At 46.4% G+C, this 15,958-nt stretch overlaps 2 protein-coding genes across 2 annotated transcripts; both read right to left on the bottom strand.

Annotated features, from left to right (window-relative positions):
- Positions 1 to 2,322: 2,322 nt before the first annotated feature.
- On the bottom strand, positions 2,323 to 5,019 carry LOC132374119 (C-C chemokine receptor type 5). The gene is made up of 2 exons (XM_059937615.1): positions 4,967 to 5,019; positions 2,323 to 3,424 (listed from the first exon to the last, which is right to left on the bottom strand). Exon 2 carries the CDS (start codon positions 3,411 to 3,413, stop codon positions 2,355 to 2,357), a length of 1,059 nt encoding a protein of 352 aa, XP_059793598.1. The 5' UTR covers positions 3,414 to 3,424; positions 4,967 to 5,019; the 3' UTR covers positions 2,323 to 2,354.
- A 9,248-nt stretch (positions 5,020 to 14,267) lies between these two features.
- On the bottom strand, positions 14,268 to 15,389 carry LOC132374118 (C-C chemokine receptor type 2-like). Its single transcript, XM_059937614.1, has one exon. The coding sequence runs from the start codon at positions 15,387 to 15,389 to the stop codon at positions 14,268 to 14,270; it is 1,122 nt and encodes a 373-aa protein (XP_059793597.1).
- Positions 15,390 to 15,958: the final 569 nt, after the last annotated feature.

The raw sequence follows: 15,958 nt of genomic DNA, 5'->3' as shown, positions 1-15,958 counted from the left end.
ATGTGGGATCTTCCCAGACCAGGGCTCGAACCAGTGTCCCCTGCATTGGCAGGCAGATTCTCAACCACTGCGCCACCAGGAAAGCCCAAGTAGCATCTTTAAAAACAAATTATTCTGGCAATTTGACCCAGGGAGAGGGTCAACTTTTAAAAATAATTAGAAAAATAATTCTCAATATGTGTGTTTGTGTGTGTGTATGAAATTTTCCAAAACAGCTACACAAATTGCTCTCACAACTTTATGTGCTATTTTCTAAATGTAAACTTGGCTGAAAAAACAAGAATACAATCAGTTATTTTACAGGGTTTTTATTAGATACATATTTTCTTCTAAGCAGTTTGTAACTTTCTATATATGTAAGAATGTCATACACATGTATATGTATATGTGTATATATACATATATGTATGTTTATACGTATGTATACACACAAAGATATCAGAATGTTTGAATTGACTCATAGGCGAGGGTCATGTGTCATATATGCACTCTCAGCAACCTTAAGGGCAAAAGAAAAGGCCCTTCCAGTCACTTCCCATTGACAGCCACAACCCTCAAGATTCACATTTTAGAGCTGGAGAAAAATCAGTAGAACCTCTTATTTTGACACCTTAATCTCCTGAGGGATTCTCACTCCTTTACATTTTCCCACCTAATCTTTACAGCGATAGTCTTAGCTGCCCCTGAATTCAAAACAATCTTAGGCATACACAAAATAACATAAGTAGCAACTGCAAAAAAATTTTAGTTCTCCCTTTGAAATGAATAAGTCTCTTAGTGTTTGGATATGCTTTGTTCGGAGATGGTGTCTGGAAGATGTATCTAAAGCCTCCACACTCAGCCTGAAACGCAGAGGTTAGTAAATTGCACGTTTTGTGGCTTATGAAGCTTGAGGCAGCCTGTTTCCAAATGAGTGTGTCCTTCTTCCCTTTGTCTATTGATAGTTAAATCCGGAAAACCATAAATAGTGGTGAGCCTGGCAGGCAGAAACAGTCATTCAGGCTTCCTGCAGCTCTTGGGGACCTCTTTACTCAGTGCTTATAAAGCTCTGGGTTTTCATTAACTATGTAATCAGTCCTCACCTAGATGTCATATCTGACCTAAAAGTGTTCCTGGACTTCAGGCTTGTGCATTCGTAAATCTGGTGTTTCAAAGCCCCCTGGAGATGCCTCATGATTGAAGCCTGGATGGGACGGACTGCTCTGGGGGCAGGAGCAGTCAGTGATAGGCAGCCCAGGGTCTGTGTGCCTAGGGCTGTGTTCAGCTCACAGAACTGGACCCTTTCTCTTCCACCAACTCCTGTTTTGACCTAAACCTCCTCCTCCTCCTTGGTGTCTCTTTTAGGGCATCTCTGATGCTCGCGGGGAATCTAGGGGTTCACTCTGACTCTTCTCTGCTCCTCACCGCCAAGCCAAATCCGCCCCAACTATTGCTGACTCTCATCCTAAATGCTGTGAGAATGCACCCCTCCTTCCCATCTCCTGCACCTCGACCTAAGTGGAGCCTCCTCACTCGATCAGATTGTTTTGGTCTCCTTGCCCTGAATGCTCACCTTTCCAGGCCATCCTTTGGCTGTGGAATGAGCCTTGTGCAACACTGGCAAGGGTTCCCTGCTCTGCTCTTGGACTTTGATGAGCAGCGCTGTCCAGGTTCCTCATGCTCTCACCTCATCCTTCCTCCCCTGGGGCTCCCCCAACCAGCGCACGTCTCCCCACAGCCAAGCTTTGCCAGTGCGGTCGGTGCCTGCAGCCTGGAGCTCATCTTCCCTCTCCACCAACAGACCATCCACCTCCAATCCCTTCTCTGCGAAGAAGCCTTCCCAGCTCTCAGCAGGCCACAGGCCTCCCCTGGTGTGAATGTCTGTGGAACTTATTAACCACACCTTGGAGGGGAGATCCCACATGGAAGTTGTCATTTCTTAACTGATCACGGCCATGTCTTTTCTCCCCATGGCAAAAGAAAGATCTATTTTAAGCACATTTGCAACCTGGATGTTGCCCTACACCGATAAACTATACAATACTTTCCTCAGTTCATTTTGTTATTCCCGTTCAGGTAACCAAACTCAGGAATTAGCAATTCTCTGAGGATTTTTTTTTTTTTTTTTTTTATATTGAACTTTTGCAGTGAAGGGAGAGTTTGCCAATAAATTGATGTATTTGGAGGGGAGGTGAGAAGGTTGCTATTTCATCACATGTTTTGATTTGGCTTTCTAGAACTGATGAGCTTGAAATATCTAATATACTTAGAGCTGATGCCAAATAAATGGATGAAACTTAGACCCTCTATGACAGTAACTTCCTCTTTAAAAGAACCGCTCCCGCCCCTAGTCTGCATATAAAAGCTGAGTCAGATCACAAGCCAACTGAGATTTCCTGCTCGCCCGTGGATCGTGTATAAACAGAGCTCGCTCGCTCTGGAGCGTCTCCCTGGAAGACTGGACAGCCTTTGCAGAAGCATCTGGCGACGTGCTTTCGGAAGAACTGTAAGAGATAGCTTCGGAACTTCTCCCCGACGAAGGCGTAGATGATGGGGTTGATGCAGCAGTGTGTCATCCCCAGGGTCTCTGCCACCTGCATGGCTTGGTCCAGCCTATTAGAGTCACTGCAGTTATTCAGGCCAAAAAATTCCTGGAAGGTGCTCAGAAGAAGGACGATGTTGTAGGGAGCCCAGAAGAGAAAGTAGACAATCATGACGGCAAAGATGAGCCTCACGGCCTTGTGCCTCTTCTTCTCGTTGCGACACCGAAGCAGGGTTTTTAGGATTCCCGAGTAGCAGACGATCATGACAAGCAGTGGCAGCACCAGGCCCAAGATGACTATCTTTAAAGTTTGGAAATTCTTCCAGAAATGATACTGACTGGATGGAAAATGAGGGCTGCATGTATAACGAGAACCCTCTTTTTGGGATTTGGTAAAGATGGTTCCTGGGAGAGAGGCGAACACAGCCACCACCCAGGTGACCCCACTTGTCACCACCCCAAAGGTGACTGTCCTGGCTTTCAAAGCAAACACAGCATGGACGATAGCCAGGTACCTATCAATTGTCAAGAGAATGATGAAGAAGATTCCAGAGAAAAAGCCAATGAAATAGAACCCCGTGAAAAACTGGCACATTGTATTTCCAAAGTCCCACTGGCCTGCAGCATAGTGAGCCCAGAACGGGATGGTGATGATGAAAAGCAGGTCAGAGATGGCCAAGTTGAGCAGGTAGATGTCAGTCATGCTCTTCAGCTTTTTGCAGTTGATCAGGATGAGGACGACCAGAATGTTACCCACAAAACCAAAGATGAACACCAGCGAGTAGAGCAGGGGCAGGAGCTGGGCTGCAGTTTGTCTCACGTTGACTTTTTGGCAGGGCTCTGACATCCCATAGTCAGTGTCGTAGAGGGGACTTGATGTCTGATAATCCATTTTGCTCGACTCTGTGAATAAAGAAGAGATCTTTTATAAAGTCCTGGAATGTCCTTAACAGTCCGTCATGAATGCAAACTATCTTAAACACCAATAGATTTTAAAAGTTGATACCTAGATTTCTACATTTAACTGAAGTCCCTTTTTTGGTCAAACAGTGAACTTCTGTAGTAAGGGATGTTTGTTGCCTGCTTCTCTGCTTACTAGATGGAGAGCATCATCTCACCAAATAAAAATCTGATGTTGCATAGCCACGTGGAGTGAATGAAGCTGTGATAACAATGTCCAGAAACCGGGTCAGGCACCGTCCGACACTGTCTTACAATCTGTTCTGAAGCTGCCATTCCCAGGAGTTGGCTTACACACAGCATCATTACGAGCGTGCTGGTGGTAATGAACAGTTCCGCGCTCTGCCTGCCAAACACTGTTCCAAGCTTCACTTCCATTCATTCAGTTAATCCTCAAGGTGACCCAGTGAGGCAGGTCAGGTTATTGTCCCTGTTTTGCAAATAAGGACCTCAGAGCACAGAGAAGTTGAGTAACTTCGCCAAAGGCACACAGTGAGGAAGCAACTAATTTTGAACGCAGGCAGCCTGTACTCTTATCCGTCGTGGTCCCCTCTCTTTCACTCTTTGGTGAGAGAACTAAAAACAGGACTGTCAGCCTGGCGCCTCAGTGTAGTCAAAATGAAACAGGCTGATGCCCGAGTCCCCTGAGAAGGTCATAGGAACCAGCAGCCAGTTGTGAAATCCAGACTGCCATTCTCACATTTTCTCTGAAGTTTGTGTTTGTAGTTTCTGAGCTGCTATTATTAAGAGCTCCCACACATACATAAGAAACGGCCAAGTGGACAGTGTTTCATCTCCCATCATACATCCTGGGTTAGCTCAGTCCCTTCACAACCCACTGACTTGCCTGGTCTATTTAAGTTCCACTGCTTGATTGAGAGTTTTCTCTAATTAGTCCTTGTGAGTCTCAAGCTCCTGGTACCTCAGTTTAGGCAGCTGAGAGAAGCACACAGAAAATCTCACCTTTAAATTCTGAGCCAGAAAAAGAATCATACACTGAATATGCCGTGAAACTTCATTTGATATTTGTAACTTGCTATTAATTTGGACAATTTTCAGGCTTCCTTCTTTTCTTGGCCAAAAAAAAAAAAAAAGAACAAGACTTAGACGCAGCTTCTGGTTAGGCATATATTCAGAGGGTGTCCTGATGAGGTTTTAGTTCTCCTTACCAGAAGATAGTCTCTGTCAAGGTTTTGGCCGATAATCATCATCTCTCTGGAAAACCTTTCTTATGAAAGGTGAGGGCTTTTTAAAATAATATTGCTCCCTTTGAAGTCTTTCATTCATAATCATGTTTTGTATCTTTGATGTTATCACAGTCTGAAACCATTCTGAATTCTAACTTTTTACTTAAAGATAATATTTTAAGATAGTTCAGTGAGCACCTGGTGTTTTTCTGATATCTTCCATGGTTTCCTGCAAAGGCTTTTACTCATCACACAAGCTGAGCTAAGTAATAGGCAAAGTGACTGAGAGGTGACTTACCGGGAGAGATTCTCGCAGGGGGACAGATGTCTTAGTTCCTCTGACCAGCTGAGCTGTGCAAATCAAACACACAGACAGCATAAAAGTAGGAAATGCACAGTTTCTTCTGAATTGGGGGCGGAGTTTTAATGAATAAGTATGGGGCAGTGCAGAAAATCATCAGAGAACAGTCCTTTTTTCTAAAAAAAAGAAAAATTGAGCTTGCAATAGACTAGAAAATAGATAGCTGGTCTGAAAGCTTATTCATGGGCTTCCCTGATTACACAGTTTCTTTTTGGTTCTCAGTTCATCCAACCACACAGTCCGTTAGAAAACAGAAAGAATTGAAGGGTAATAGAACTAGAAGAACATTCATGTCCATCTAGTCAAAAGCCCTTATTTTACTGAAAGAAACTGCTGTCCAAGAAGCAGATGATTAGGAGGGCTTAAGACTGCAGGGCTTGTCAATGGGGAGGCTCAAAGGGTGAGAGATTCTGACCCCCTTGCCATTTGTCTTCCATGAAAGCCAGCTGAAACCAACTTTGAAGTGAAGGGAACATCTCACCTTAACCCCGTGCTCCCCTTTATCTGCTCTCCCCTCACCCGCCTTGCCTACCACAACTCACACACATATGCTCACCACCCGATACTGTTTTCCTCTGCAGACTAAAATAACTGGTTGCTTAAGGGTTTTTACTATACCTTCACCTGTGAGCTAAACATGTTGCCCATCTTTCTCCAGATCAAGCGTCTTGGGAGCATGTCATTATGAATTTTCACTCTCCCTATTCACTGTTTTGCAGCCCTCCAAGCCAGCAGGCATTTGTGAATGCCTGTATTCTGCCAGGGATGTAGGCAGCAGAGTTCCTCACTCCAAGGATACAGTCTATCTGGAATTTCTGTGAGGGTTTTTCAACACGAAACAGGCAACAAATGGCAGAAGAATAGGGTCAAGTTCAAGATTCTATTTCAATATTATATGCAGTCACCCCAGGCTTCCTTGGTGGTTGGTTACTTATCTATAAACCTTAATTGTAGACCACAAAACCAAGAACATAGTGGAGAGCCAGCCCCGAGCCACAGGAGTGCCCTCTGGGGGCTTCTGTTTCCTCCGCCACAGAATAAGAAGCACTGGCTTGTGATCTGAGGAGACCCCAAACCTGTGGAAGTGGCCTCTACAGTCAGGTTGCCTGAGCTCGAAGCCTCGCCCTACCCTCCGCTTTCTTATCTGTGGAGTGGGCTGAATAATGGTAGTTGCTTCATGGGTTTGTTGGGAGGATTACATGAGGCATCCATGTCCAGAATTTAGCACATAATATACACTCAATAAACATCAGACTCTTAGTTACTCATTCCGTGATCCTTTCTTAGAGAGATTTATTATATAAAATTCTAAAAAAATTGGTTCCCTGTGGGGTCCTTGTCTAGAGCATATTAGTATCAGCAAAATAGAAGCTGAAAGGGAGAAGCTAATGGCTGGTGCTTACAGAATGGAAGGATATGACTGGTGGGAAAAGCCAGAAAAGCACAGAAGGACCCAGCAACTGGTAATCACAACCAGGACAGTGAGTTACGAAGAAGATGTTCAAGTTCATACAAGAGGCAGCAATTGAGAACTGGACTCTAGTCATGAGGCTGGACTTAACAGCCAGCTTCACTCTTTACTACTTGATTTGTACAAGTTACTGAAACTCTCCAGGCCTTAGTTTTCTTACCTGTAAAAAGGGGGGAAAAAAGCCCCAAACACAAACCTACTCGACAGATCTGTGGTTGAGATCAAACGACAGAACGAGTTGTAGAGCCTTTTGTAGGTACCGGCTCTCTGTGGGCTAGTTAAGCAGCGACGTACAAAGTATGCTTGAGAAAGCGTTCACAAAATGTGTAGCAGATAAATTAATACAGAATTTCACAGGAAATGGGGAATATAGTTTTGGCTGGTTGAAGAGAAGCCTTATGTTCACTGGTAATACACTGGGTAGAACTCTCAGATGCTGCCAGACAAATGTTGCTTTTCTGTGTGTGGTATTGGTTGCTTTGTATTGTATTGATACTTCACCATGTGGAGCTGGGGCTTTGCCCTGTGTTCTGTGGGTCTTGTCATCGGGATGGCTGTGGAGTTGAGGGCACGCTCATTCCCAGAGGGCAGCGTGGAGTAGTGGAGCAGGCTCGAAGTTGCCCATACTGTGCTGCTGACTCGCTGTGTGCCCTTGGCAAGATACTTCCCCTCTCTGAGCTTCTAGTTCCCCGTTCTGTGAAATGATGTGCTAGACTTGGGGGCCCCAAGGGACCTCTCCCCTTAAATACAAAATGACTCCATGGCCGAGTTGGTTTGGAAAATACCACATTTGGGCAATACAGGGTGAGGATTCACAGGCTGAAACAAGGAAGTACAGCTTAGCAGGGTGTGTGACCCCCTTTTAGGGGGACATTCAGGTCACCTCTTGGGGTAGGGGTTCATCCCAGGGATGCACAAGGAAGGGAGGACCCATGGGAACGTCTTCAGCATTTAATCAGTGAAACATTGCTCTGGATACAATAGCAACAGTAAACCAGCAGTTTATCATGCTGTGACTTAGTTTTGCCATCTCCGCTTCTTTTTTTACCTTGGCCCTCCCAGTTTCCCAGTTTGCAGGGCTCTGGTTCTGTTATGTATGGCCTTCAGACTCTCCATGAGAAATGATCTTCTGACTGGTTTGCTACTCTGGACTTGATGCCCAGCCCTCCTTGTGGGGTGCTGGCCAGGCTTCCAGTAGCTGCTCCACTTTCAGTCATTACACCCGAGTTCCGAGGGCTGCTTCTCTCTCTGGACTCAGAGCTTCACCCACAAGATGGGGAGGACATTGAATCTCTTCCTTGGGTTCAAAGGGCCAACTGCATGAGCTCAATGAGCTGAAACCCTGCCACACAGCAGCTCACACGAACAGACAGGGCCTCACGCTGACTCCAGGTCAATGTCAACAGTGAGATGGACTGAAAAAATAGCAAATGAACCCTTTCGTTTTTAAAACAGGTGTCTAATTCTAAAACCAACACATGCTTATTGTATCAAGTTAGGAAAAACAGAAAAATAGGAAGTACGGAGAAAATTAGACATTCTCACAATCTCAAAACAGTCCCTCTTAACACATGATGTGTTTTAATCCACACCTTTTCCCATGCATACTTTCTGATTAATTGTTCTCACACACATTCCAATTCTTTATGCTGCTTTTTTTTTTTTTTGCTAAAGATTACAGTATAGGCATGTCCTCATATTATTAAAAATTCTTTATAAATGCAGCTCTTTAATTGATATTTTTATTGAGGTATAACTTACGTGCAGCAAAGGGCACTAGACCTAGGTGTACATCTTGGTGCAGTTTTGATACGCATACACCCTGTAGCCAGATGATAGCGAGTAGCCTTGTCACCCCAGAAAGTGCCCTTGTACCCCACCCAGAGGCAGGGGCCACTCTGACTTCTGTGCATGGATTAGATGTGCCTCTTCTTTAACTTCATATAAATGGCATCACAGACTCTGTCCTCTTTCTGGTTTCTTTCGTTCAACAGAATGCAGTAACTATATGTGACAGAGCTCTGTTAATAGATGGTTGAGCCCTTTCCCTGGTTCACTCACATGGACAGCATGTTTTGAGTGTCGCTGTCAGTGCTCTGGTATCTCCACCAAGGAGGAAGCTCCCAGTGTCCCCAGAGCCCCCTTCACCAGGAGAGCCAGAGAATCCCCACGGTCCTTGAAGAAGTAGGAAGAATCCCTCCCCCCCCCGCCCCCCGCAACCAGTGTTACATTTTGCACTCATGTGCCTCAGCAGTGATGCTGGGGTCCCATGACTCCCAGCGCCCCTTCACCTTCTACCCCAGACACCCTTCGTGGTGAGCGGGGCTGGGAGGCCACCATGCTGTTCTCTCCACTCCCACTGTGTCTGTTCACTAGACCCTCCCCAGTATGGCCCCTTTTCCCAGCCCATGCACCACATCCCCCTCACCCTGTGCACATCATCAAACCAAGTAGACACTTACAGGCTGTCCACCTCATCGCTTTATTAGATATGTCCAGACCTGGTGGAAACCCCTTAACTCTGCTGGGAAGTCTGCTCTATGCATTTTGGGTATTTCTTTCAGATCACTGCCCAGACATGGCGCTGATGTAACCTTATGTGCAGTAACAGAAGTCTAAGACGCTGATTAAGGTGTATACTAGACCCGCTGTGGTCTTCAGTGGGTCAGGTCACACCTGCAGCTATGTGTTCAGCTCTCTACATAACAGGATATGTGGGACTTTTCCTGTTGTCCCAGAGCTGGCAACTATGGCCTGAGGCTGAGGGCAAAGAGGTGTTAAGTACCCGGCAGTTCTACAAAAAAACCACTGACACCTAGGATCACACACCTCCCCCAGGGCTTACTAAGAGTGACAGAATCAGCCCTGTGCCCCTAGTCACCATGACAACCCTTCTCACCCCATCCTGTGTAAGGAGACAAGTTTGGGCAGGAGAGGGTTATAGAAGTGGGTGGGGTTCCTCTCCCCAAAGCCAAAGGAGGGGCCTCTGAAAGAACCATGTGAGGAATGGGGGCTTGCAGGAAGGGGAGGCCAGTGCCTCATTCCTGGGTGGGGCATCCACTGGGCAGCAAACCAGCTGAGCAGGGAAGAGGAGATTGGAGACAGGTGATGGTGGAGATGGTGTGGCCATGAGGCAGCAAGGATATCCCAAGGATGTCAAGTTATAAACATGGCGCTAGACAGGTGGCGTCTGGAGAAATTTCCAATCTCAGTCACTCACCACACCCAGGGCCAGCCTTCCCCTGAATTCATGGGCTGCCTTGTAGAGGTCAGCTCACCAGCCCAGACACCTCTTCGCTCGTGTTGCGTTTCCTCTTGGCAGCCCTCGGTGGCCTTTGCTGCTGGCTAATCTCACCTGAGGCCATTTCAGTTTGTCAGGGAAATTTTAAACTTTTTTTTTTTTTTTTAATATTGATTTGCTTGCATCAGGTCTTAGTTGCAGCAGGCGGGCTCCTTAGTTGCAGCTCGAGGGCTCCTTAGTTGCGGCTCGCAGGCTCCTTAGTTGGGCATGCAAACTCTTAGTTGTGGCATGCATGTGAGATCTAGTCCCTGGACCAGGGATTGAACCCAGGCCCCCTGCATTGGGAGCGCGGAGTCTTAACCACTGTGCCACCAGGGAATTCCCAGGGAAATTTTAATAATGAGAAAAAGCGAAAGTGGAAAGATAGGGTCTTGATGGCTTACTCCCAGGAGGCTGCAGGGCCTCTCTGAAAAAGTGCTCAAACTGCCCCAGTTGCCACAGATCGAAGAGGATGGCATGGGGTGGACTGTGTCAAGCCCCAGCTCCACCAAAAGTCTTAAGATACCCATCCCCTGGAATGATCATCTTTCCTGACATCTGCTTAACTCAGCCCACTTCGAACATTCTCCCTAGAATAAGGTTTCTTCCACTGCTAGATATGGAGATGGTTGGCAGCTTTCAAGTGGCAGTTTCTTTGGTGGCAGTAAGATCCTACTGTAGCTATTATAACTGTGATGCAGGACTGTCAACGGGTTAGTCACCTTCTCCTCGGGGCTCTCAACAAACTTCACGTGCACCTCTGTTTCTGTGCTTTGCACACTGCATTGTGATTATTAATACTCTGTTCTCCCCCGCGCCTCCCCATCAGCCATCCCTGGACTAGGAGGTCTAAGGGCATGGGAATAACATATCCGTCGTTATGAACCTGCGTCAGTCTGGCACACGGTAGATCCTCAGGTGTGCTTGTCACATTGAATTCCATGATAGAAAAACAAATAGACACTTTTCCAAATTTTACTTCTGAGGGCACCAGCTGCCGTACGCATCCGTTACCTTTTCTGCTTCTTAGCAGGCAACCCCCACGAGTCAGGGGCGTACCACAGCGAACATGGACCTCTTACTGCTGTGACATGGGGCCGCAGGGATGGCCGGGGCCCTGGCTCTGGCGCCACTGTGTGGCCGGGGCCCTGGCTCTGCTCTCTGTGTCTTCCGGCTCACTCAACCAGGCACCTGGGCTGAACTTGTGTTCTGGGACGGGCCTTCCTGTGGCTGAGCAGGGAGAGCCAGGGGCTCCACCCAGTCACTCGACACTGTCAGTTCTGCTCACTTTCTATTGGCTGAGCCGGCTGTGGCTTGGTGGGTGGGTGGGGGGGGTCCCTCTTGTAGGCCGTGCTGCAAGTCACACGGCAAGGACTGGCATGTGTAATGACGGGGGGGTGGGGGTGGGGGTGGGGGGGGAGGGAGTGAAAAGCTGTGAACCGTAAGACTGTCGCACCACAGCATAACAAAGCAGGCAGTTTAAATACTTTTTTATTGTGGTAGGAATACAGTATGAGATTTACCCTTTTAACAGATCTTTAAGTGTACAATACAGTATTGTAGGCACATTGTTGTAAAACAGATATTTAGAACTTATTCATCCTGTATAACTGAAATTCTATGCATGTTGATAAATGGATAAAGAAAATGTGGTTAGTACATCTAAGGAATCTTATTTCGCCTTAAAAAAGAGGGAAATCCTGCAATATGCAACAACATGGATGTACCTGGAGGACAGGATGCTAAGTGAAATAAGTCAATCACAGAAAGATAAGAACTGCATAATTCCACTTATATGAGGAATCTAAAATCATCAAACTCATAGATGGAAAGAATAGAATGGTGGTTGTCACAGTTTTGGGAGAAGAAGGACAGGGTAGTTGGCAATCAGTTTTTCTTTTAAAACAATATAGTTAGAGTATTGATTCATTTTCCAAGTCACAGTTTTTAAAAACAATATTTATGTTTCATCATCATCAAAACAAAATTTAATGCATTCACTAGGATAATATAAATATCTGCAGGTGAAGCAACCCCCCTCCCCGCCCCTGGCAACACACACACATCTTTCTGAAACCTTCTTTAGCCATGAGGCAAGAAAGTAAAACCTTAGTAACTTCCAGCTCCCCAGTTGCCAGGTTCCAGGAGCCTTGTGTTTCTTGCCTGCATCAGATAGGAAATGCGCTAACATATATTTGTATTCTTAACTCAGCTCGGCCAAGAAGAAAATCTTTGCTTATTTAAGTCAGCTTCTCCAATTCCTCTCCTTTACAAATAGGATTTAAAAGCTTTGATTAGGAGTCAGCTTGAATTAGAAGTTCCCACCGGCCAAGGAGGGGACCGTTTGAGCATCAATAAGGACACCGGCAAAGCATGAAGCATTCAAATAGGATTAAATCCACGACTTCCTAGACTTCCTAATGAGGCAAAAAAGATTTTTGGTAGCAAGTCAGAGAGAATAAAGACACAGTTGAGATGACAGTTGTGGAGTGTGTACTGTGATCCGACTGAGATTATTTAGATGCTACATCACCGTAAGCTAGTAAATCCACAGATCAGAGACCTCCAGCTCCCTAATCAACATTTATTTATGAACCGGTGGTCTCCCAAACATACCACGTGCTCCACCAACACCAGAATTGTCTCTATGACTAATACAGTATTTTTAGGCATGGCATAATAGTAACTCTTAAAATGATACTTTACCACAATTGCAAGTTGCAGTTTTCAGCTTTTATTTAATTTTTACTTTACGTTAAAAAAAATGTGTGTATATCTGAACTCTTCGCCTGTATGCAAAAATGAGGTGCTGGAAGGTAATTTGGAAGACATTTTTTTCCACCCTATCTAGCGTCTTCCTCATCTAGGCCTGCCCTGCCTGGTAATAGACCCTGAGGTTACAGGCCGGTGTTTGATTTCCAAGACAGGCCCCTTCTCTGCTCTGAGCACACACCCCAGTATCCTCACCGATTGTCTTCCCTCTCCCGGGCCCAACAGGGGGTTCTTGTTGCACAGTTTCCTTCACATTCTCCCCAGAGCTACTCTCCTGGACCTCTACAAACCGGCTTTTGGAGTAGGGTAATCCTCCAGGCAGGGTTATGTGATAAAGGCTGCAGGGGGACAGGTGGGCAGCGGCAGCAGGAAAGCAGGAAGAGCCACAAGGAAACAGACACCATCAGATCCAGAGACACGAGGCCTATTAAGGTTCTGACGCATCCTTCCTGGCTTCTGCTCTTAGCTGATTCTGGAAACATTCCTGCACATCCTGCTGCGAGCTTGCCCCTCCACTCCTGATGGAGGAACTCACTAGTGCCTACCCCTTTCTCATAATCACGACCTCCAACCCTCCCGTTTTCAAGTGAGGGCTTTTATTTTTTCATCTCATTAAAGATTATGCATATTTTTATAAACAAACACTTTAGTAAATTTTTAAAAAAGATTTATTTATTCATTTTATATTTTATTATTGCTGCGTTGGGTCTTTGTTGCTGCACACAGGCTTTCTCTAGTTGCGGCGAGCGGGGGCTGCTCTTCGTTGCAGTGTGTGGGCTTCACATCGCGGTGGCTTCTCTTGTTGCAGAGCACAGGCTCTAGGCACGCGGGCTTCAGTAGTTGTGGCTCGCGGGCTCTAGAGCGCAGGCTCAGTAGTTGTGGCGCACGGGCTTAGTTGCTCCGCGGCATGTGGGATCTTCCCAGACCAGGGCTTGAACCCGTGTCCCCTGCATTGGCAGGCGGATTCTTAACCACTGCGCCACCAGGGAAGTCCTTTAGTAAATTTTTGTATAGGGGAATGAGGCCTAAGAAGCATATGAACAATGGGGCAAGATACTGAATAGATTTAAAATGTAGGGTGCGTGGTTGTCATAGCTAAAGCATAATAAAGCAGAAATGTGTCATGCACTTAGCAGAAGGGGGATCATGGACCCAACCAAAGCTTCCAGAAAGTTCTTACAGTTCCTAAGCTCTCCATGAGCTGGGGAAGCCTCCAAAGTTAAATACAGTAGGAGATGGCACTAAGGGAGAGCGAAGCCCTTACCTGCATCCTCGTCCAGGCTCAGCCTTGTTGACACTTCCTCCTCCTTCTCCTTGGTCCTGACCCCACTCCCCCTTGTTCCATTCACCTGTGCCTGTCTCGTTCTCTTCCCCACCTCCAGCTGATTAAAGAGATTGATAGAATCAGAGAGTGAGCAAAGTGGTGACGAGGGGGGAAAGAGCAAAAGCACAAGGCAAAGTGACATTTTCCAGGAACTGCGATGAGCTCGTTGGAGAGTCCAGGTCTCTGCCCACAGTTGTTCTGGAATATTCCCTGAGCACATGTTGGCTCTACAAGGAATGACACAAGTCTGTCTTGGTTCACACAACCCTGAGGTTCCTGGGCACTTGTTTTAGAGACTTAGAGTCCTCTATTCTTCAACAAACCCTGGAGGCTTATCCTCATATATAGCTTGCTATCTCCCTTTGAAAATAACAAGCGAACTGCTACTCCTCTACAAAACAGCCGAGACTTCCTGCTCCCCAGTGGAAGGGGTGTATATTGAACTCACTCGATCTCCTGTCTCCCCGTAGAAAACTGGGCATTGTTTGCAGAGGTGTTTGGCAATGTGCTTTCGGAAAAACACAGAGAGATACCTTCTGAACTTCTCCCCGACGAAGGCGTAGATGATGGGGTTGATGCAGCAGTGCGTCAGCCCCAGGGTCTCGGTCACCTGCATTGCTTGGTCCAGCTGACTGCTGTTCTTACAGTTACTTAGGCCAAAGGATACCTGGAAGGTGCTTAGGAGAAGGACGATGTTGTAGGGAGCCCAGAAGAGAAAGTAGACAATCATGATCACGAAGATGAGCCTCACGGCCTTGTGCTTCTTCTTCTCGTTGCGACACCGAAGCAGGGTTTTTAGGATTCCCGAGTAGCAGACGATCATGACAAGCAGTGGCAGCACCAGGCCCAAGATGCTTCTCATTATTGTATGGAAATTCTTCCATCCTAGTGGAAAATAAGGGGCGCAGGCATAACCAGAATGTTCTTCTTGGGATTTGATAAAGATGATTCCTGGGAGAGAGGCAAACACAGCCACCACCCAGGTGACCCCACTTGTCACCACCCCAAAGGTGACCGTCCTGGCTTTTAAAGCAAACACAGCATGGACAATAGCCAGGTACCTATCGATTGTCAAGAGGATGATGAAGAAGATTCCACCAAAATAACCAATGTGATACAGCCCTGTGAAAAATTTACACATCACGTTCCCAAAGACCCACTGGTCTGCAGCATAGTGAGCCCAGAATGGGATGGTGAGGAGGAACAGCAGGTCAGAGATGGCCAAGTTGAGCAGGTAGATGTCAGTCATGCTTTTCAGCTTTTTGCAGTTGATCAGGATGAGGACGACCAGCAAGTTGCCCACAAAACCAAAGATGAACACCAGCGAGTAGAGCGGGGGCAGAAGCCGGGCTTCAATTTGTCCCACATTGGTCTTTTGGCAGGGCTCACTGTAATCATAGTCATAACTGGTGGTGGGTTCTTCATCGTTCCCCTTGATATTCATTGTAAACAGAGAATGAGATGTGGAAAGCACATCGTGGCTGAACTGGGGAAACGTATCATTGCCATCCATCTTCCTTTGTCCTGTAAACAAGAGCACTAGATGATGACACACAACACAATGGCTGCAATCCCCAATCTTACCAAGGTCCCTGCTCCACTTAAGTAACGTCCTAGGCTTTGTCTTTGCTTCACAGCCATCTCCTTGAAAGCGTGTGTGCTAGTTCATCACTTCCCCTTATTCCTGGTTGCAGACACCAGTCATCTCCGCACAGCCATTTCCCAACACCCTTGGCCTTCCCAGAGAGCCTGACTCTCATGATAAGGCTGGCCATATTGGACACTTGCTTTCTCTAGCTCCTCTGCAGTGGCACAAGGCCTGTGACCCATTCCTGGATGATAGTATTTAAGGGGACTCCGCTGGGGGCTTCTGGGGATGCTCATAATGAGCCACTATGAGTTGCATTTTCTGTTACCTGCCACCCAGAGTGTTCTGATATCTCTCTCAACTTTCTGTCTCCATCAGAAAACTTCTCTTGCCAGGGTTGCAATGACAACCCAATTTTTAAACACGCTGGCTTTCAGTTTTGTTTTCATCAAGCATTTGATCCTTCTGCTGACTTCTTCCATTTAAAACTTTTG

This window comes from Balaenoptera ricei, chromosome 11 (genome assembly GCF_028023285.1).
Source record: "Balaenoptera ricei isolate mBalRic1 chromosome 11, mBalRic1.hap2, whole genome shotgun sequence".
Taxonomy (NCBI): domain Eukaryota; kingdom Metazoa; phylum Chordata; class Mammalia; order Artiodactyla; family Balaenopteridae; genus Balaenoptera; species Balaenoptera ricei.
Note: the sequence above shows the minus strand (reverse complement) of the source record. Positions and strands in the feature narration are given on the sequence as shown.